Raw genomic sequence first — 23365 nt, 5'->3', positions numbered from 1 at the left:
TCTCCCAGACTACAGAAGACTGAACTGTCTTCCTGCAAAGAAAGTGGACATTTTCCTTGATGCATAAAGTTTTGGGAGAAAGATAGCCGCTGCTGTTTCTGAGAAGTGGTATTGTCCTACTCTTGCCAGTTTTCAGCCACTTTCCTTTTCCGTGCTTGCTGTAAAACGAAGCAGTCCTTTTAAATCACCCTTGCTGGCTTTTTTGCGTTTCCTCCACCCACAGGTGATGATGCAGTTTCTGTTTGACTCCGCCCCTCTCCCCTTTACCCTCTCGCGCTCGCTCTCTTCCATTGGAAGGGCTTAGCTCCCCTTAGTCAGCCTGCCCTTATTTAATTTGGAGTGTGATTTTGCTATTTTTAGCTTCTGGATCCCTTCCAGAAAGACTTGGCGAAGGATTTTTTCCTTCCTAATTTTTTTTTTAATTCTGCAAATGATTTTGACCCAGCTTCCTTCCTCTTGGAGCATTTTTTTTAAATTTATATAAATAAGAGAGGGCCTGCGTGCTCCTGTTCTCTCTTTTTCCAGCGCGAACCTCTCTCTCTGCCTTCTTATTACTGATCTGCATTTGCAACCATCAGCAACCAGAAGGGGGGTTTATTTTAATTTCATCACAACACACAAGGAAAAAAAAAAACAGAAATTCGCGAGTAAGAGCAATTGTAAGTTTCGGATTTCTTTTTTTAAAGTTTAGCGTTTATTTGAATTTTACAAAATATAGAAATACGTTTTGCAAAGTCATTTTAAATTTTAAAAAAGAGGCTTCTGTCTGGGTTTGGAATTTGGAAGCGAACAAGGCATGCGGAATAATCCATCCTCTTAGCTTTTATTCTCATTGAACATTGGAAGGAGGGGAGGTGTATGTATGTGTGTTTAAAAGCCTCGGGGGGAGTTGCTTGTTGTAATGGCCGGGGGGGGGGGAAGTGGCCTTGCAATTGTAAAGGTGGTTCTGCCAGGCACTTCTTTAACGATAAATTCCAAGGCACTTGATCCCGTTTCCTTCGATGAGGTGGTGGCGTGCCGGGCGCAATTCTGCAGCAGGTCTCAGCTCCGATGGCTGGGATTCCTCTCCCCGGCTGTCGAACACTGAAAGAGGGGAGGAGGAAGAACAGTCTGTGGGAAGGGCTGGAATTGCTGTGCCTGAAAGGTTGGAATCAGCTCCGGCTCGCCTCCTGTAAATCGTCCGTGGTTGGTAAGGCTTCGGTAATGCTAGTGCTTGTGGAGGCTGATGTTTCAGGGTTCCCTGCCCCCCCCCCCAGCTTTTTTCCCGAGGTGTCTAGAAATAAATGCATGCCGGGGCTGTTTCAATTTCAAATCGCGCGACACGACTTTCCTCCACTTATTAATTTTTTTGGTAATATATGTCTTCCAATAGACATGTAGATCTGGAATTTTTTTTGCAAATAGCAGGTAGTGCATTGGGCTTACTAGAAACACCCCCTTCCGCTCTTTTAAAGGGGAAGGTCTCAGAGCATGGGTTTCCCTTTAAAGAACATCGATGTATATCGATGCTATGATTTTAGGGATGTCTAGAGATTGGTAGGCTTCAAAGATATGTATTCGGTTTTATGGATTAGCTTTTCCGAGGCACTTGAAAAACCGGTATAGATTCGGATTTAGGGTGTTTGTCGGGAGTCACATTTGATTATGAAATGTGTGTGTGAATTCAGCTCGATGGAATGTGGCGTGTATCTCGCTTTTTAATTACAAGTTCTTGTTAAGTCTTGTTGGATGTGTGTGGAATGGTAGATGGATTGTGTTCACTTTGGAAATGTTGCGGAGCTGAAATTAAAAATGAAGGTTGGTGCTTAACTTGTAGTTTAGGTGTGGCTGAGTGGTGGAGGACCTTCATGCTTTATCTGGTAAGGAGGGAATTTTTGTGGTTGTATTTCCTCCCAAGTGTTGTCCTTTTGTTTTAAGTATGCTTAATTTTAGTTGTTAGCAAGCAAATCTGGGAAGAAAGACCCCCCCTCCTGCCTTTGCAGATGCCCCCTCCCACTGTACACTTTAAAGGAATTCTTTACTAGCTGTTTCCTCTTGACAAGGGGACCACACTTCACCCATGAAATCCAGGCCTCCTAGGGTTGAATGTATATCCCCTGCAGGACAGAGTGCTTCAGAGGTCCTCGGTTATTGTTCTTCCTGTGTGGCTCCCCCACCAGCTCTCCTTTTATCACTTCCTCTTATTATCCTGGCTTTTAAGGGGTTTGTTGCTTTAATGGGGTTCAAGAATCCCCTTGGAATGCACCCATTAATGGATCTCCTCTGCCACAGCTGGTCTTATTCTTCTAAATCAAACAGGCTCTTTAAGTTTCTGATTTTGTTTTGTGTGTGTTCCCCCCCCCTCCCACACCACATGTAAGAAACTGATCCAGGGAGGGGCCCTTGGGACACTATGCAGTTTGGAAAAAGGCCAGCTATCTTTGGTTGAAGAGAACTAGACTTAAGGAACCTTGTGTCTCCTAAACTTTTTTGTTAATCAGAGGAATAGAAGTTATGGCACAAGTAAATTGTTAGCACATCTAAAGGGTGTGGGAACCTGTGAGTGCAACCAGCAAGTTCTTATGTTGAAAGAAGACAGAGGAGTGCTGTTTTTCAGAGTGGCAGGTTGTGGTTTCTAGCATTTAACTTCTTTTGGAGCACTGAGATAGCTCTCTAACTTCTTGGGATGTTGAAATCTGTTCACAAGAGGATATAGCCTGGTATTAGAGCAACAACCCAGTAGATCAACCCAGTGACAAATACACACTGAAGAAGCATCATCGCTAACCATTAATTATCAATATCAGTATTGTAGAAAACAGTCAGTGTTGGGGATAGATCAATCCATGCAGCTTGAAAGTGGATTCAAGTTAAAATGAAAATAACATTATTTCAATGGAGGTTCTTAGTCAGACGTCAGGAAATTGTTGTTGCATGGCTCAGTCGTAAGAGCTGATATCTACTAGGTAGTATTCTATACATGCGCACATTCAAGTATGGTTCAGCCAGTTAATCTTGCACACCTAATAAATTCCATAAGGTTCTCAATTCCATAATAAGAGGAATTCCCTGTGTCTCAGAAAGCATATAGTTATGTGTCATATCTGAAGCTTTGCTTCTTGGTTTACAGAAAGGAGGACCAGCTGTTTATAAATACACCATGACCACACTTTACAGCTTGGCTAGATAACTGAGATCTGAGCTTGTTATGCTAGAAATTTAACTTTCAGTCCTCACTGCACTATAAACAGACAAATACATCGCTATATGATTTTTTGTGGATTAAAGGCCAGTTCACTAGAACACATGAAAGCTTTTGCTGGAATGCAGGTCTGTTGGCTGTTAAGGTGCTTCAAGACAGTGGGTTATTTTTGTTCTCTCTCTGGAGTCTTTACTGCAGTATTCTTTACTGGCTTAGTTGTAATTGGTAGCATCACTGAATAATGGTGTTGTGTATACATGCATGCATGTAATGGATTCTAAGCAAACTGCAGCTATTTGATCTGCCATCTTGGTGCTGTTAGCATCTGTTGTGCATATCACTTGGCCCTTTCACTACAAACAAAAGTATACTCTAATAGCAAAACACTAATGAGGCCCTGTTCTACATAGCCAGTCACAATATAGCTATGGTGTTCATGTGCATTTTCATTGCTAGTAAGCTCTTCAGCACATAAACTCTGTGGATTCTCTACAAAGGGAGGCACAAGACACTGCAACAGTGAAGATATTCAAAGACACAGCTCTGTTACATCTATATCTATATTCTCCTATGCCCCCAAAATGTTAACTGAAATATTTCATTGTCCTTTACTTACAGTCTGTTGACAGTAAAAGGGGGGGGGGGGTCTGGTGGCTCCTTAAAGGCAAACAGCTTTTTATTCTAGCAGAAACTTTGGTTGACTAGAGTCCATTTCTTCATGTACAATGACCAGCTCCTTGGAAGGATTACAGAAAACAGACAGCCATTTTATCTTCACAACAGCCCTATAAAATAGGCTAGACTGAGTGTGTGCAATTGGCCCAAGGTTACAGCAAGTTTCCATGGCAGAGTGGTGATTGGGAAAACTTGATTGGGAAAAGTAAGGCCACTAGTTAACACCTGCAATGGGTGGGGAATTCTGGAATTTGCTGAAATAATCAATGCCTTTTGTGTGTAGGAAATCCCAAGTCACTGTGTGCTCCCCTTAATTCATGCTGAATTCTCCCTTGGGCAGGAAAATGTTGATGTTGAAGTGGCAATAGAATATCCTGGAAGACTGAAATGTTCTCACTGGTTTCTGTTAGGGTTCTTGGTGTCCATTTATTCTTTTCTGTAGAGATTGACCTGCATATCTTATGTAGAGATCTTAGAAGGGGTTTGTGATGGGGGTTGATGTTGTGCAGGGGGTTGGATTAGATGACCCTAGAGGTCCCTTCCAAATCTATGATTCTGTTCTATGATGTCATATAGTACATTGATGCATGTGAGACCAGATAAATTCAAGAGGATATGACTGATTTTGTTAGGTCCTGTGATAATATTTGAGTTTATGTAGAGACCAAGTTAGTATCTTGGTTTGTTAAAGGGTTTGATTCTTAGATTTGTATTTGTCAGGGGTTTCCCATTCTTGCTTGTAATTGAGATGTTTGAGGTTAGGAAGTTGTCTTGTAAGCAAGGATAGGCCTATTATTCAAGTGATAAATGGGAGAAATAGCATATTTTAGCTAGCATGGTTAGTGTTGGACTAAGATCTGGGAACCCAATTTTATTTCCCCACTCTATGCTGAAGCTTGCTTTGTGAACTTCATCCAGTCACATTCTTTCAGCCCTACCTACCTTACAGGGTTGTTGTGAGAATAAAATGGAGGAAAGAGGAATGTAGTATTCTGCCTTGAGCTCCTTTGAAGAAGGCAGAGATAAAAATGTATGACATATTCATGCTGGGTTGTACATTACTCATGCACTGTACTGGTCTGAGCTGAAAGCTGTAAGTTATAACCAATATTGTTATGTTATCTTGTTTGGGTCTACCTTGTGATAGGCTGTTTCTAGATAGTTTTTTTTATCTGTTTCTTCATTTCACTGTCTTGGTACTGTAGTTCCAGGAACACTACTAGTAAATCATTTTGGTGTGAGTCCCTATCCAAGGAATTGAAGCAAATGCAGTTGTAATGTAGTGCTTAATTTGTGTCCATCAAGTAGTTTTACATCCAGCAAATATCTGTTTGGACTGAGTAGACTTTGTGATAATGTGTTCCAGCTGTATTTTTGGTGAGAAAGACAGAAGCATGACAGGCTCAGGTTGATAGTGAGGTTAAAGCTCTTGAAGTCATGGTAGATATCTCAACCTTCTTCCAAGATGCTGAAAATGTGATCCATGACCTTCAGGAAATGTGTTATTGGTTAGAAGCTACAGAAGTATTGTTGTAAATAGCCATGAAGTTGTAAATGATCTACGATTGTGTGAGTATATTGAGACTGATTAAAAAAAATTGTAGTATGCCTCAAGTTGAAGTGAGAAAGGCAAGCTATAAATAAAGTAAATTTTAAAAAGACTCAAGCTGTTTCCAAATGTAGTTATGGTCAAGGACTAGAGATGTAAAATTTCTGGAAATTCTGAAGCCACAGGGGGAAACCTGTTATGTTCTTTCTTTTGGAAAGAAACAAGTTTGAGAAGTTGTAGTATGTTTAATACTTTTTTTATCAAACCTTAATTACTTTTTGAACTATTTGGTTAGTGTATAAAATACTATTTATATATTGATAGAAGTATTAATATCCATTTTGAAAAGAATTCCAAACTGCTGTACCCATAAATTATTGCCATCTGAGAAGGCGGGGGGGAGTTGATGGCATAAAACACATTCTGTAGTAAACAAAGGGTGTGTTATTTGGACAGAAACTCTCTCATAGTCACAGTAGGTAGGATTGCCAGCACCTTTGGCTATTAACCTATAACCCTGAAAAGATTGAACTCTTTAATGTATTATTATTAAACAAATTATTTTTACATTTAAACAAAAACATTATAAAATCAGTATACGTCTACAGTATGCTTTTTAGTGCTCCCCCCAAATTTCCTAGTTTTTTCATTGGAAAAAAATAAAGTCTTGAAACTAGGGTTGCCAAGTCCAATTCAAGAAATATCTGGGGACTTTAGGGGTGGGTCCAGGAGACTTTGGGAGTGGAGCCAGGAGACATTGGGGGTGGGGCCAGGAGCAAGGTTGGAACAAGTACAATTGAACTCCAAAGGGGATTTTGGCCATCAAATTGAAAGGGACTGCCCACCGTTTCAATGCCTTCCTTCCATTAGAAATAATGAAGGATAGGGGCACCTTCTTTGGGGGCTCATAGAATTGCCCCCTCCCCCGTCCAATCCTTTTGAAACTTGGAGGGTATTTTGAAGAAAGGCATCAGATGCTATGCTGCAAATTTGGTGCTTCTACCTCAAAGAAACGCCCCCCCCCCCACAGAGCCCCAGACACCCGCGGATCAATTTCCCATTATTTCCTATGGCAATTGTTCTCCATAGGGAATAATAGAGTGCCCGGTAGATATTTCCCTCCCCCCCTTTCTAAAGTGGGGGGAGGGCCTCCAAACCTGGGGATTTTGGCCATCAAATTGAAAGGGACTGCCCACCGTTTCAATGCCTTCCTTCCATTAGAAATAATGAAGGATAGGGGCACCTTCTTTGGGGGCTCATAGAATTGCCCCCTCCCCCGTCCAATCCTTTTGAAACTTGGAAGGTATTTTCAAGAAAGGCATCAGATGCTATGCTGCAGATTTGGTGCTTCTACCTCAAAGAACCCCCCCCCCCCCACAGAGCCCCAGACACCCGCGGATCAATTTCCCATTATTTCCTATGGCAATTGTTCTCCATAGGGAATAATAGAGTGCCCAGTAGATATTTCCCTCCCCCCCTTTCTAAAGTGGGGGGAGGGCCTCCAAACCTGGGAATCCCCTGCCCCCACCTGGAAATTGGCAACCCTCACTCACACACACACACACTTACTGGGTCTGGTTACTTGCTCTGAAAATGAAAGCAAAACAAACGGAAGCTGCTGCTGACCCTTCCCCATGTTTCCTGCTTCCTGCTCAACTTTAAAGGCACACATTTTAAAAAGGGGACCTGTTTGCAGGTTTCTAAACCTGCCAAAGCTCTAGAGGTACATGGTGGCTGTGGGGGCAGAGCTTTCCCCTGCTGGCCAGCTTGCTTGGGGCGGGGGGAAGCCTATAAAACCAGGGGATCCTCCACTGGGACCTGGAGATTGAGAAGCCTACTTGAAACTCTTCATGTTATACATGTTCATTGTGGGAAAACCTCGCCTCAAGAAGCATTTTACTCATTCTAAATAAAATATTTAATGGGTGTTTTATTGAAGTGCTCTTCCAGTTTTTCACATTCAAAAAAACAATTCAAAAAAAGTCCTCTGGAAAAAGTTTTCTATATGGGTCTTTGCTTCTGGTGAGGACAGAGTGACAAAGCTTGGTAGCAAGGTGTGCTGTGGAATTATCAGGAACACATATCTGACATCAAGAATCACAAGACTGAGAAGCCAGTAGGAGAACACTTCAGCCTTCCAGGACATTGTGAGTAAAAAGTAGGTGTTTTATTGCAAAGGAACTTCAGGAACAGACTAGAAAGAGAAATTACTGAGTTGCAAGTTATTACAACACTCAGAACAAATGGAATCCCCAGGACTTCAGGGATTTCAGTTTCTTATCACACTATATATGCTAACCTCATTCATCAGCCTTTACATCTGTATTCTCACCAATCCCCCAGAAGGACCATATGTCCTCTTTATTTAAAATAATTAAAATAGTAGGTTAGAATAGTAGGTTGTAATGTAATATAATGAAAGTAGCATGTAATGTAATTTGGAACAGTACATTGGAATGTATTTCTCTGGTTTTGGGAGAGGGAGATACTCTACGTCAGGGATGTTGAACTCATTAGTTACGAGGGCCATAAATGGGACTTTGCGAAGCTGGGCCATACATGTCATAAAATGCAGTGCCAGGTAGTAGAGATATAAACTTTACAAAGGATACAAACACGATTAAATATACATTTTTTAAAACTTAAAATACAAAGATGCTTAAACCTTTTGCAAGATGTTGTTTAAAATTGAAGTGTGGGGGAATGATGGAATTTGGCAATGCAATTTTCAAAATAAAACAATGATCAAAGCAGAAACTAAAAATATAAAATGCTCTGAGCCTAGGAAAACATGAAGTGGCTAGGCATTGCAAGCTTCTCCACTCCCCCCACTCAGACTGGCAGTGACTCTACAGTGTAATGTCCCCCTTTGGCTGTGGGTTCCCAAGTTAGAGTGCTCAGTCAGACAGATGGTCTCATGTCCATTCAGTAGAGACAAGCTGGCTCAAAACATCAGTCATTTATTTGCAAGTAGACAACTTCAGCAAACTCTGGAAAGTGAAACCACTTGAGCTTGACTCCATTGAAATATACACATGGCACAGATAAGGTTGCAAGGGAAATGCAGAATGGATTTTCCATTAAAGTATCTGAGCCTAGATAGACTACTCTGGGGCTAGAATGACAGCCCCAGAGTGCAGTGACAGTCTCTGGGAGTAGCAGAAACGTTCTGGAATTGGAAATGCATTTCCAGAACACTGCTGCTACTCCCAGGGGCTGTCAGTCCCAGAACACAGATTCTATTGTTAGGGTCCATCATTCTACCCTGGGGTCTCTCATTCCAGTCCCAGAGTACTGTTTCTAGTCTATCTGGGCATAGAGACCTTCATGGAAAATCCATTCTGCATTTTCTTTGCACCTTTGCAAGCCCTGAAGAGCTTCTTGCAGAAGCAGCAAAAAAAAAAAAAAAAAAGCCAAGGGATCCGGGAACTTTTGCAGTCTGGAGCTTTAAAGGGTGAGGACAGGCAGGGGAGAGGAGAGGGGGAGAAAAAACTGCAGGCCTGATGAAAGCCATGGGTAGGACGGTTATGACCTGTGTGTCAAAAGTTTGACACCCCTGCTTACATAACCAGTAGTCCCACCTCAAAGAAGAAGATGCTGTAAGGTCACCTCCATGCTTGAGAGGAGACAGATGGAACATAATGGCAAGGTCTCAGTTAATTAATCTCAGCGTTCCTTAATTAAGGATACATCTGCCCATTAATCTCCAATTTTGACATGTTTGTTTATTTTACTATGTTTTCCTCTGGAATTAAACCCAAACGATAACCATATGAACTAAACTTGTTATTCCTGTTTGGTCCTTGAATCTGTTAAACGTTTTCATTATGCTGTATGCTAATTTACTGCTCACCCTCTACCTATATGTATGGACTGGTAATTTCCAGTTATCTGAACAAGTGTGCATTCACATGAAAGCTTATATCTTGAATTAAAACTTGGTTGGTCTTAAAGATGCAACTGAACTCAGACTTTGTTCTGCTACTTCAGATCAACCCAAAAGGTACAGAACAAAAGTGAGAAGACAGAAAAACTGCAGTTCAACAAAATAAATCTGTGCATATAAATCAATCTAATGGCCTTCAATTTCCAAGAAATCAGTGGTATGTATGATTTATATAGATAAAAAGGATTTCTCCATGAGCAGTTAGTGCCATATCAAAAAGTATCAATTACATGTATAAACCGTTTTAACAAAACGCAAACCAGTGAAAAACGTCTCTAAAGAGAAGCCAGTCTTGAATATTTCACCAAAAAATTCCTCCAGACGCGTCTCGACTGAAGATGTACAGATACACAGGTTTATTTTGTTGTATTGCATTTCAGATCAACATGGCTACCCACCTGAATCTATCAGAGATCCTATTCCTGATGGCTTGTAGTATGTTTTTATATGGTAACTTGAAAGTAACTGACATTAAAATCATAATATCCAGGTACCATTGAAGAACATTTCTGGAGCATTCTGCTGCTGCTTTTAAAGTCACCATTCTCCTGCCTGAAGGAGAATCCAGTGTGACTAACAAAGAATCATTGTCTCCATCTACTTGAAAACTGAGATTGTCCACCAGAGCAACTAAAGCAGTCTCTGTGCCATAGCCAGACCTTAAAACAGAGTAAAAAGCGTCAAGGGCAGATAGTCATCCAGAAAACCCTGACATTGCTTTGCTATTGTATGCTCAGTTACTTTCTCCACAAAAAGAGGATTAGCAATCAGCCCATAATTGGCCAGAATCCCCTTGTCCTGTGAAGGCGTCTTTATTACCAGACAAATCACTGCCTCTTTCAAAGATAAGGGTAAGTCTCTTGCTATCAAAGAGACATTAATAATCTATCCAGTAGATTCCCTTCTTTAACAAATATGAAATTAAAAGTTAATAGTTGATTCAAAAGTGGCTTTGTTAATCCCATCATATATCAGTTTATATAAATGTATTTTAGCAGCTTCTCACATATGGAAGTAAGTACCTATATTATTATGATGTGAAGATGTTTTATAGATGTGCTTAGGTTTTAGTGGTGTAAAGCGCCCTGTATAAAATCGCTTCAAGGAATGCTCTCTTACACTAGCTGAAATTGATTTGGGGAGGGATGTGTCTTCCAAATAGCTTCCAAGCCTCAATTTCTGTTTGATTCCAGATCCTTTTCCTAAGCGTGACATAACACATTTATATCACCATATGTTTTAATTAAATATTCTTAAATACTTGAAAGCGCACCCCCTTTAGTATGAACTTAATTAGACTGGATAAAAAATACAAACCAAGCAAAAAGATATCTAAATTGCCTTAGTGTGGGTAGTAACATGCATAATATGATGTGTTTGAATTGAAATTATCTTTTATAATTTGTCTTGAATATAGGTACCTAAAAGAGGTTGCTTTTTTTTCTCTTCTGTTCTATACAAGCCACAGGATTCCCAGTTTTGATATTGCTGATACTAGTCTGGGTTATAAAAAAGCAAGTGATCTAAGAACGTTATTGTGAGATGTGAGTGAGGCTAATTTTGCTACCAAGCAAATCCAGAGAAGTGATGTACATCTAATAAATGGAAGCAACTGGGCATCTGTCTGGAAAACTATATCCTCCACAGCTGACCTCCTGCTCCCACTGATCAACAAGGACTTGAGATTTGTACTTGCTATAGGTGTTAAGCCTGCTTAGGCAAATGTAGTGTAGGAAAAAGGCTTTATGAAACCAGTATTTCCAAAGCCCACCCTGGTGTGTCTCCTGGACTTTTAGGAACTCTGTGTATAGTCCTATTAGATATACTTTGACTTCTGGAACAGTTTTCTCTGGTGGTGTTTTAATTGTAGATAAACATACTTGCTCCTCTGTACTGAAATCAATACCACTGAAACCATGTTTCATATGACAGCTCCCAAAAGAAAATATTTAAAGGGTCTTAAAGTTGTGAGTAATATTTAAAGAGCGTTTATAGGAGTCTGTGGTTTCTTTTCAAAAAAATTTTGGGGATGTTTTTTTTAAAACCTCTGAGTCACTTCCACAAGTGAACATGAGTCAATTTACATATTTGTAAAAGACTAGGCAGTCCTTGTGTTCAAAGCTGGAAACAGGAGGAAGAGGAGCCTCATCCAATAAAAGGAAGAGATGCTTGGCTCAGTAGCTCTGCTTTGCAATTGAGAGAGCCTAGCTAAGCAAACTCTCCCTCCTCCCTTCCCCCCAAGAGAGGAGCCTTAGCCAATGGAGAAAATAGAGACTTTGCTCTGTAGCCCCTGTGTGTTTGAGCAAGCCTTGCAAAGCAAGCTGTGATGCAGAGGGAAGCAAAAGAAAGGGAGAAGGAAGCATATGACAGCCAGTTGCTCAGGGGCCTGATAGGAACCCTCCAGAGGCCTGATTCGGACCCCGGGCCACATGTATGACACCCCTAGTCTAGTTTTCTTAGGCTAAAGAGACTGGTCTCTAAGTACAAATGAAAGAATAGATTGTAAAACAACCTGTGGAACTCACTGACACCTGATGTGATAGTGACTAGTTCAGCTGACTTTTAAGAGGTAATTTGTTCTTAGGTTTTACTTTGTAAGCTGTCTTTGTGGGCTGTATGGAGAGGTAGCATAGAAATTGTCTACATGTAAAAAGGAAGCTAGACAACTTTAGGTAGGTCACTTGAACCAGAAGGAAAGGCAGGGTACAAATGTTTGAATTAATACATGGATAATTTAATTGTTTTAAATATACCTTCCCAGTAGAATATTGGGAAGGTGCCTCATGGCAATGAACTCTCTGAGGATCTGAAAAAACAAATTGTTGCTCTACATAAAGATGGCCTAGGCTGTAAGAAGATTGCCAAGACCCTGAAACTGAGCTGCAGCATGGTGGCCAAGACCATACAGCAGTTTAACAGGACAGGTTCCATTCAGAACAGGCCTCGCCATGGTCAACCAAAGAAGTTGAGTGTCCATGTTAGCATCATATCCAGAGATTGGCTTTGGGGAATAGATGTATGAGTGCTGCCAGCATTGCTACAGAGGTTGAAGGGGTAGGGGGTCAGCCTGCCAGTGCTCAGACCATACGTCACATGCTGCATCAAATTGGTCTGTACGGCTGTCATCCCAGAAGGAAGCCTCTTCTAAAGATGATGCACAAGAAAGCCCGCAAACGGTTTGCTGCAGACAAGCAGATTAAGGACATGGATTTCTGGAACCATGTCCTGTGGTCCGATGAGACCAAGATAAACTTATTTGGTTTAGATGGTGTCAAGCGTGTGTGGCAGCAACCTGGAGAGGAGTACAAAGACAAGTGTGTCTTGCCTACAGGCAAGCATGGTGGTGGGAATGTCATGGTCTGAGGCTGCATGAGTGCTTCCGGCACTGGGGAGCTACAGTTCATTGAAGGAACTATGAATGCCAACATGTACTGTGACATACTGATCTCCTCCCTTCGGAGACTGGACCACAGGACAGTATTCCAACATAACGACCCCAAACACACCTCCAAAATGACCACTGCCTTGCTAAAGAAGCTGAGGGTAAAGGTGATGGACTGGCCAAGCATGTCTCCAGACCTAAACCCTATTGAGCATCTGTGGGGCATCTTGAAACGGAGGCGTGCAAGGTCTCTAACATCCACCAGCTACGTGACATCATGGAGGAGTGGAAGAGGACTTCAGTGGCAACTTGTGAAGCTCTGGCGAACTCTATGCCCAAGAGGGTTAAGGCAGTGCTGGAAAATAATGGTGGCCACACAAAATATTGACACTTTGGGCCCCATTTGGACATTATCACTTAGGGGTGTACTCACTTTTGTTGCCAGCAGTTTAGACATTAATGGCTGTGTGTTGTGTAATTCTGAGGGGACAGCACATTTACACTGTTATACAAGCTGTAGACTCACTACTTTACATTGTAGCCAAGTGTCATTTCTTCAGGGTTGTCACATGAAAAGATATACTTAAATATTTACAAAATGTGAGGGAGTGTACTCACTTCTGTGACATACTGTATTTATGCTGTTCTCTTAGTGTTATGAATATCCCAGTAGTTCTTCTGCTTGATATGTTGTAAGACTTGGCTTTGCTTATACCCACCTTTCTAATGACAGTGGTGCCCAAGGCAGCCTACTCTGCTATTTTTCCAAAAAGTTAAAACAAAATAATTGCATGGTTTTTTTTTTTTTAAGATTAATCTTTGAGCATTGCTAAATGATCCGACAGGATCAAATCTGTCAAATCTTCACTTCAGATGGTCCTGCTGCTGCATGAATGCTTACTGCATGCTGTCTGACCTGGTGTGGGGGGATGGTCCATAGCAAACCAAAAATGCTCCAACAAAAATTTGAATACCGTATATTAAGAATGATTATTGCAATTATTGTGATACTTGCAAGCAGATATACAGTGAGTCCACTGTAATCTTTGAACTATGTTTCTTCTTATCGTATATTATTCTGCAAGTACTGTAATCATTCTTAATATAGATTCATGTGGGTAGCTGTGTTAATCTGAAGCAACAGAACAAAATTTGAATCCAGTGGTTCCTTTAAGACCAATAAAGTTTAATTCTGGGTATAAGCTTCTGTGTACATGCACACAGAAGCTGGTGTCCAGAATTGAACTTGGTCTTAAAGGTGCCACTGGACTCAAACTTTGTTCCATTCTTAATATAGTCAGTCTTTGCTGCAGTCTTTTTTTCTGTTTATCAACACTGTGGTTCCTCCTTGTCTGTTTTGCCATAGCCCACAGTCCCAGCCAGTATCCGCCCAAAGGCTGATCCCTGGTTCTGCAATCTTTGCTCCTGTTGCAGAATATAGCCAGCTACTGAAAAGGCCTGGATGGCTTTTGGGAGAATCTTTCCTCTTGCAAGACACTTGGCCTTCCACACACACTGCAGTTTAGTAGAAACTATAATACCTGTGCCTGAACTGAGAGGCAATGGCTATTCTCAAGCAGAAATCGGTACCTCTCTGCTGAGTTGGATCACTGTAATCACTGAAACTACAGTCCTTGACTGGATGAGTATTAGGACAAGTCCTCTCACTGTTAGCCAATATAATAGGGTGGGGCCGCTTTAAGGGCCCAGTGTAGATCGTGGCCCAGGAACATTTTTCAGTTGCTCACCACTGTATCTGTATGTGGCAAGAAATCAAGCAACGTCTGGGGGCTTCTGCTGAAGAGTGATTTATTTTTGCTAATGGTATGGCGTGCTCCCCCTAAAACGTTCCAACAAGCCTCACATCCAGCGTAGCAGTTGGACCACATGGAGCAGCCCTCTGTTTATCCCTTCTTGCATCTGGATTCCACATGACCGACCACTGGTTACTCCTTGTCTTCCTTGTTGCTGGCCCTTGAGCCCATTTCAGAAGCCCTTAAATCCCCCCCAATCCCACCTGGAGAAGGGCTTGGCTCCAGTCCTGACCTCTTGGTGAACCCACACACTGTAAATATATCTCTCCCCCCCCCCCCCAGTTGCTGGGGAGCTTCAGCTGTGGATGTCAACAGATACCAGAAGGATGAAGTCTCCCTTTCCAGGTTACAGTGTATAAACCAGCTTGTCCTCTTTTTGCAGCAACAAATGTAGGGGGGGGGGGGGGATTTTTCACCTCAGTGTTGCAGGTGTTTTCACTTGATATTTCAGGCAGTTCTCTCTCTGGCATACAGGGAATGCAAGAGATGTCATACAATGTACCAGGTAGTACATTATGCCAACTTCTGTATTTGGTGACAATAATTAAAGGAAATATACCTTTAATACAGATCCAGACACTGAGTACCTACGAGAATATAGACCATTCAAAAAAAAAGTTAATTGTATATGGTACAGCTCCTTTAATTATCGTAGCAATTTAGACTTGACGAAGAAAGTGCAAAAGCACCAAGTAGAAAAAGTTGGTGTAAAGTACTACCTAGTGCAGGGATGTCAAACATGCAGCTTGTGGGCTACATCTGACCTGTACAGGGCTCCTGTCCATCTCTTGAGCAATTGGCTGGTTCCTCCTTTCTCTGCATTGCAGCTTGCTTTACCAGACTCTTTCAGTTGTACAGGAGAGACAGCTAGGCAAGCCTGTTTTCTGCATTGGCTGGGGTTTTTCCTCCTCCTCCTCCCTGGGGAGGGAGAGAACGAGCCAGAGCTTGCTTCCTGGCTAGGCTGCCTCATTCATATGGGAGACAAAAACAAGCCTTTCTTCCCTTCCATTGACTGAGGCTCATCCCTTTCCTCACTTTTGCTTGGATGCCTCAGTTGCACTGGAGAAATACAAAGCACCTGAAAGACAACGGAGCTTTATGCAAGGTATGGGCTTTTGTGTGCCTTCCTATAATGTGTGTGTATTTTGTTGGGCTCCTTATGCTGAATATGTGTGTGTTGTTGGGCTAATTATGCTATGGATCTCCTGGACGTAACTGGGTTTGCCTCTCCTTTTTCACTGTATTCATGTCCTCATGATCCAGTCTTTCTCAATAGGAAAGCAGTGTTTAGATGAGGAATAACAGGCCAGTGAGGTGGATTAGGCTGAGAGTGTGTTTCCAGACCAAGTTCATCCAGCACATTTCCTTTGTGGACTGGGGATTTTTAACCTAGGCTTCCCAAATAGCAGGCTCATACTGACCACTGTACATGGCTGTCTCTATTCTTGCACTGCCATAGGAGTTGCATTTATTTTTCTGGGGAAACTATAGTTTTGTAGATAGACACACAGCCCTCATTCTACATAATGATGTCTTCACTTGTTCTTGACCAGTACACAAAGCAGTCTGTGTATAAAAGCTTGCAATGCCTGCCATTTAATGTTTTTTTTTTCCTGAGGCCTTCTAGGCTCAGAGCACTAACCATGAGATTTCTGTAATGATTGTCAGTAAATCAAAAATAGGTGTGTATCTAAACAGCATATTCAGGGTTGCTTCAGCACAGACATTTAAAGCAATAATTCAGAGCAAGAGGTGTCAGTTATCAGAGACTGTTAAAGAAACAAAATATTGCAAGAGCGCTTAAGCATGTTTTTATTGTAAGTTTTAAAAAAATCTTTTGTGTCCCTTGTAAAGTTTATATCTTTGCTACTTGGCATTACATTTTATGACACGCATGGCATGGTCCAACAAGGTCTCATTTATGACACCCCTGACCTGTATATTGTATGACATCTCTTTTGCATTCCTTATGCATCACTGTCAAAATGAAAGTTAAGGAGAAGGATGTTCCATGAAAATTTTTCTCAAGCAGCATTAAAAACCCATAGTGCTGAAACAACTGGCCCAGATAACTGATTCTGGTGACCATATAGACAAAATTTCCATTGGTTCTCAGACTAAGGTCATGTTTTGTTAATGCATCGCTTGTTCACAGGATATTTGAAGTAAAACTCACAGGGTTGTAGCTGATAGACATTCTGCTAACAGAAGTACTCCCCTTACTTCACCCCCCCCCCCAACACAATTCTTTGCAATGTTTTTTTTGCCTCATGGCACTGGCTCTTCTGGCATCAGAGACCCACAGAATATGGCTCAGAGAATGCTAACCCAGGCCACATAGGACAGTGCTGGGATCATTGTGATCCACGTGGTCTGAAAATTTTTACATCTGCACCAGTGGTTTTGGTATTGTGGGTATGTTTCCAGGACAAGACAGGCTGCTTTAAAGAAGCCACATGATGTGTGGAAATACTATGAACTGAAAACAACGTGAGGTTTCTATCATGCAGTGCCTTTCATCAGATGCTGTTGATAACTCTGTAATTTATTTTGGGTGCCCAAAATGAAATAGACCAGGGGTGGCCAAACTTGCTTAATGTAAGAGCCACATAGAATAAATATCAGGTGTTTGAGAGCTGTAAGACATGAACAAATATTACACATCTTTAATAAAACTCAATACTTTATTTGCACAGAAGGATAAAATACATATGTATGCATTTTACAACATGACTGTGCTAGAATGAGATTTTTTAAAAGCTGGGAATAACAGTCCCCATAAGACCAGCATAGGGAAAGGTTAGGGAATTATATTTTGGCACTAGTGGCAGAAGGAAACACACATGTACCGTATAAATCACTTGACCACCTTTTGTATCATTATGCATCTGTCTTTGTCTTGAATCCAAGGTTAGCAAATACAGCACCTACAAGAGCAATGAAACTAAGGGGGAACCCTGTACTGCCCTCTTTAAGTCTGTCCCTTCTTCCAGTGGCTCCCTTGGCTCTTGTGCTCTCTTTTCCCACTCTAGGCCTTATGCCGCTCTCACGTAGCTCTTCTCCATGGGGCTTCCATCGAATTTCACACTATCTGCCCTGGGGTTGCAACTCGCTCCACCTTTTTCGTGCAGCAAACAGAAACCGGTTTTTAGAGGATCTTATTTGCTGCACGAAAAAAGCAGAGCGAGTTGCAGCGCCAGGGCAGATAGTGTAAAATCTGACAGAAGCTCCCCCCGCCCCCCATGGAGAAGAGGAGAGAAGAGTGGAATAAGGCTAGTGGGTCTCTGAGCAACCTTTGTGGTGAAGGAAAAGAGCTTGCAGACCTCCTATTTCCCCCTCCTTCCCTGCTTCAAACACAGCGTAAATAATCAGCTACCTATGGGGCTGACTGAGGTCCTGATACTAAGCATGCTTACTTGAGAGTAAGCCTGCATTAAGTTCCTCCTCAGCCTCTGGGAGCCACACAGTGTATGTAAGAGCCACATGTGGTTCCCGAGCCGCACTTTGGCCACCTCTGAAATAGACCAACATAGTGTTAAATTTCAGAGCTTTTCTAAGGACTACCAGGTGTGATGGATCTCTTCAGTAAAAATGCAAACCAAATATGTGGTTGGCTAAAAAGTTAAATTGGATTAAGAATTTGTCATAGACATTGAAAAAGATAATTCTCATTCTCTTTTCTCATTATCTTGGGACTGGAACTCATGGTGATTATCATATAATGAAGGATGCAAGTACGGTATACAAAATTGACTTTCACTTGAGAGTGCTTTCTTGCAGGAAAAAACCCAAGTTCTTAGGGCAATGCAGATAGCAAAAAACTGTTATCAGCTGCTGCATCTGTAAGCTGTCCCTTACAAAAAAAAAAGGTCAAAATTCTGTTTTCTTAGAGACATAATCCTTCATGAACGAAGTAATTCTGCTGTTTGAACTACAATAACAGCATTATTGTTAAACCTTAAGATTTCCTTTGAGTCAAAGGTTTTCACTTCATGCAGTGGGCTTTTATTCTGTTTCTCCTGGGTGGGTCATTATATAACAATTACTTCAGAACTTTTAAGAGAGGGTAGGCACAAGAGGACAATCAGTACTCGAAAAAAGCATTGTGAGGCCCCACTTCATTCTCTTGTTCCATAACATGCATTGACCTGTAATTCATGGATGGGTTTCTGCAAATAACATTAATAACTTGTGTTCCTTGATAGATAGCCAGTGTTGCCCTGACAGAAAGGGGAGATGTGGTGGTTCTCTTCAGCCAGTGAGTTTTTCATGGCTGAATGGTGATTTGGACTCTAGCTCCTCCCTTCTATTCCAGCTATCTGACCATTATATGGTACAGCAACATGCACGTACATGTTCCAAACCTGTGAGCCCATTGTGGTTAGAAGGCATCTACTTTATTACAGAGCCTGACTACCTTGGGGTGGTCAATTGTGGCAAAATTTGCTTAATACCTCAACAGATATCTAGAAGACAGTGGTCTTCAAGCACACACCTTGGCCTCTACATCATTTGGGATGAACATAGTGAATTTGGGTTTTTTGTTCTGCTTTTAGGCAAGGAAAGATGAGTGAATCCAGTGCAAAATCCGGCCAACCTCTGGCTGCCAAACAAGACAAGGATGTCTCTGAGAAGAGAGGACGAGGGCGGCCCAGGAAGCAACCTAAGGTTTGTGGACAACTCATGTTGCTGGGGAAGCTTTTGCAACCATAATAATTGCCTTGGCTGTTGATAGCCGATGTCATTGACATGACAGTGAGAGAACAGGGAAGGGCAGTACCCTTTTACACACCAAAGTTGTCTGTTCAGAATGAAACATGAAGATGAGTAAGGAGGAAAAGGACATTGTTAATTGCAAGCAAGCCTCTTAGAGGGGAAAGTGTCATTGACAATTATGTCAGTTACAACAATTATGATGCTCTGAACCACTCCCCCATATGAATGCAATTTCATAAAGCAATATTTATATTGGTGGTTCAATTTCTATCCCACCCTTACCTGTGTGCAGGCTCAGGGCAGGTTACAACACTGGTTATAAAACAATAAAATTAGACTTTAAAAACTGTATAATCTTCAACTCCTAAAAATTATGGTGTTCAAATTATTACAGACTGTTTCCATGGTGTCTTGGTATTAGTCAATTGAGAACAGAGAGGGTTAAATCCCATGAGGGATTCTGGCAGAGGTTGTCATCCAAAGTCCTCAAAAATTGAAGACCTCCTAGTTGGTGATAGCAGGAGGGGCCAGGTAGTATTTGACATCTGCTGCCTCACCCAGAAGCCTGATGGAATAACTCCAACTTGCAAACCCTGCGAAACTGTAAAAGGTCCCCACAGGGGCATGCTCTCTAGTGGAAGCTCATTCCACTAGGTTGGGGCCAAGCTCTCTAGTGGAAGCTCATTCCACTAGGTTGGGGCCAAGCTCTCTAGTGGAAGCTCATTCCACTAGGTAGTGTAGGTTGGTGTAGTGGTTAAGTGTGTGGACTCTTATCTTGGAGAACTGGGTTTGATTTCCCACTCCTCCACTTATAGCTGCTGGAATGGCTTTGGGTTAGCCATAATTGCAGGAGTTATCCTTGAAAGGGCAGCTACTGTGAGAACCCTCTCAGCCTCACCCACCTCACAGGGTGTCTGTTGTGGGGGGAGAAGATACAGGAGATTGTAAGCTGCTCTGAGTCTCTGATTCAGAGAGAAGGGTGGGGTATAAATCTGAAGTTGTCGTCTTCTGGTTGAGGCTAGACGGATGTCTTTTGGGCCAGGCTGGTCTAATGAGCGCAAGGCTCAATGGGGCACATATGGGGAGGAGAGGCAGTCCTTGTAGATATGCTGGTCCCTGGCCACTCGAGGCCTTGAAGGTTAATACCAACACCTTGGTTATTGATAACCATTGTCATTGACATGACAGTGAGAGTACAGGGAAAGGGAAGTACCCTGTTTCACACCAAAGTTGTCTGTTCAGAATTAAACACGAACATGAGTAATGATGAAAAGAACAGAGTACTTGCATTATATGGATTCTAAGGCTGCTTTCACATATCATTGAGTAATGTTCTCTCAGTGCACTAAATCAACTTGGGTTTTTTATAGCCAGAAAATATGGACTACCAAGGGTGGGAAAATAGAACTAATGCCCCAATTCAAATACCTGGGAATGACTTCTAGTCATAATTTATCTTGGATATCATATCTTCAATCAGCAAAGGACCATTGCTAGAACAAATTCCAATGCGCTTCTAAGGTCCTTGTATTCAATGAGTGGGCTCTACATACTGATAACCATTAGAGTTTTTAATGCAAAAATAATTTACCAGATTTTATATGGAGTAGCCATCTGAATAAATGAAGTTTCAGAACTCATGGATAATATACTGGTCCCGTTTTTATGCTGGCTAGTAGGAGTCCCTAAATGTATTTCAGGAAGTGCACTCAGATTGGAGTTAGTGCAATGTTTAATTGAATTGAGAGTTTGGTTGGCTGCTTTTAAATTAAGATTGAAGGCCTTTTATCCAGCATCAGTGTCTGGGAGTCTTCTACACCTATTGAAGGAGGGCAATTATAGAAATACCTGGGAAAGACTGATAGACAGAAGCTTTAATTGCTTGACCTCCCTCCTCTGATACTTAATGCTACAATTTATCAAGAAGTCTTGAGATTAATCAGGATGAGGGCATCTAATCTGGATAGAGCTAGTACAGTTTTGCGCACTAGGCATGTCGGTTCTTCTTTTGCTTTAGGTATCCCTTCCCCTATGACCCTTCCAGCATATTTTCTAACAACCCCTAGAATAAATGCTTTCCTGTCCACAGAGCTAATATGTCAATTGCACAGCCCTCCTACTCAGACCAGTTATGCGTCTGGTGTGATTTGAGATGCTGGCACATTTTTTTTGCTATTTTGCCCCCCTATGGATAGCTAATCAGTCTTACTGGATTTGTCCAATCTTTTCAAAATACCACCTTCCTCTGGAGTCATGGGTGATTTCTCATTTATTGGTGGATGTTGATCCTGAAATAACCAGCTTGGAAGCAAAATGCTTAGGAATTGTAATTTCCATGAAACATCAGCAAATTGTTCTAAAATTATTCACAAAATGATATTTTTACCTGTTTCGTTAGGCTTTGATTTTTATAAATTTCAATTTTTAAAACTTTTAAAATCCTTTTGCAATCAATTTTAATCTTCCAATACTTGTGATTTTATGGTTCCTTGCTGTCTAGATTTTGTTCAATTGTTTTGTCATTTGCTGTATAATTTTTATGTACCATTATTTGATGTAAGGTTATTTGCAATCTTGGTTTTAGTTATGCTTGAGACCTTTGGTCACAAGGGCTAAATAAATTATGACTATAGCAATTGTTTGAAACTGGTTTTTTTGTGTGAAACATGAAAATCCATTTGCAACTGATTGCCATAGTGCATTATCCAATGATATGTGAAAGCAGCCTAAAATCTCAGGGTACCCTCTGATATTCTGTAAGCATCAGAAACTCATTGTCTCTGAAGGCCTTTAACCTACAAAAGCATACCTAGGAATGTCAGGTGTAGGCAGGGCCAGATCTAGGGGAGGGGGCAGAGGGGGGTGCTTGTCCCGGGCGCCACCGGAGGGAGGGCACCAAATTGGGTATGGAGTCTATTCTATGGGCCCATAAAGTAGAATGGGCCCATAAGGGAGCACCATTTTTTAATTTTGCCCCCCCTCAAAAAACATGTAGATCCGGTTCTGGGTGCAGGTAGAACTCATTACTGTCTCAGCCGTTAGAACTGCAGTAGAGTTCCTAAAAGGCAGCTACTCTGGTCCCAAGGAGAAAGAACTCTCCCAAGTTAGAAAAAACGCCTTAGCTCTGGAACTTAAGTGCTCCACATTGTCACCTGTAATGCTATTTCAGGAAAAAAGTCAGTTCTGACTGCTAAAGTATTTGCCCTGTTACAAGTCATGATTTTATTATAAACTGTTCCAAATGCTCATATTGAAAGACAAAGTAGAAACTGAGTTGTCTGCTTAGTTGCTCTTGGATTTCCTTTTGCTAGGGCTTAGGGCTGCTAGGAGTATAAGCCATAGATCTGACTTCGTCTGACAATATTTTTATTTATTTATTTATTTTAGTATATTTCTATTCTGCCCATTCCCCGTAGGGCTCAGGGCGGATTACAACATATGATAAAACAATAAAATACAATAAAACATTCTATAAACAGTCAACTCAACAGCACTCAGATTACCATGTCATCACATATTGCCCAGCCTAGCCATCTCACATCATGGCAGTTTTTATTCCATTTCCTAGCACAGATGACAGTGCTGACTGGAGAGGCCAACCAGATCAAGAATAGATGCCCGCGGCCTCAACTAAAAGCCTGGTGGAACAGCCGTTTTACAGGCCCTACGGAAGACTAATAAGCCAGGTAGGGCCTGGATCTCAATAGGGAGCTGATTCCACCAGGTTGGGGCCAGGACTGAAAAAGCCCTGGCCCTAGTTGAGGTGAGACGGGCATCTCGTGGGCCGGGGACGGCCAACAGATGTTGGGAAGCCGAACGTAATGACCTCATGGGCATATATAGAAGGAGACAGTCCCACAGGTATGTTGGTCCCAGGCCACGTAAGGCTTTAAATGCTAGAACTAAAACCTTGAAGCGGATCCGGTACTCAATGGGCAGCCAGTGTACACTGCGGAGCGCCGACCGAATGCCCACCCGTAAAGGTGGTGCAGTCAACAGGCAAGCCGCCGCATTTTGCACCTGCTGCAGTTTCCGGATCAGTCTCAAGGGTAAGCCAGCATAGAGCGAGTTACAGGAGTCTAGTCTGGAAGTGACCATTACA

The 23365-nt window shown here is 41.8% G+C and overlaps 1 protein-coding gene across 4 annotated transcripts in view; it reads left to right on the top strand.

Annotated features, from left to right (window-relative positions):
* Positions 1-204: 204 nt before the first annotated feature.
* The window catches only part of HMGA1 (high mobility group AT-hook 1), a 45451-nt gene continuing 22290 nt past the window's right edge, over positions 205-23365 (top strand). For 3 of the 4 annotated variants that reach the window (XM_060231487.1, XM_060231488.1, XM_060231485.1), the window contains exons 1-2: positions 205-659; positions 19104-19215. In XM_060231487.1, coding sequence (XP_060087470.1) covers positions 19114-19215 — 102 coding nt within the window. In that variant the 5' untranslated portion in view covers positions 205-659; positions 19104-19113. Of the gene's footprint in view, positions 660-974; positions 1190-19103; positions 19216-23365 lie in introns of those variants that run through there. The other variant, XM_060231486.1, reaches the window with a different exon arrangement.

This window comes from Heteronotia binoei, chromosome 2, assembly GCF_032191835.1.
Source record: "Heteronotia binoei isolate CCM8104 ecotype False Entrance Well chromosome 2, APGP_CSIRO_Hbin_v1, whole genome shotgun sequence".
Lineage (NCBI taxonomy): Eukaryota > Metazoa > Chordata > Lepidosauria > Squamata > Gekkonidae > Heteronotia > Heteronotia binoei.
The sequence above is the reverse complement of the archived record's forward strand: the minus strand, read 5'-3'. Positions and strand labels throughout refer to the sequence as shown.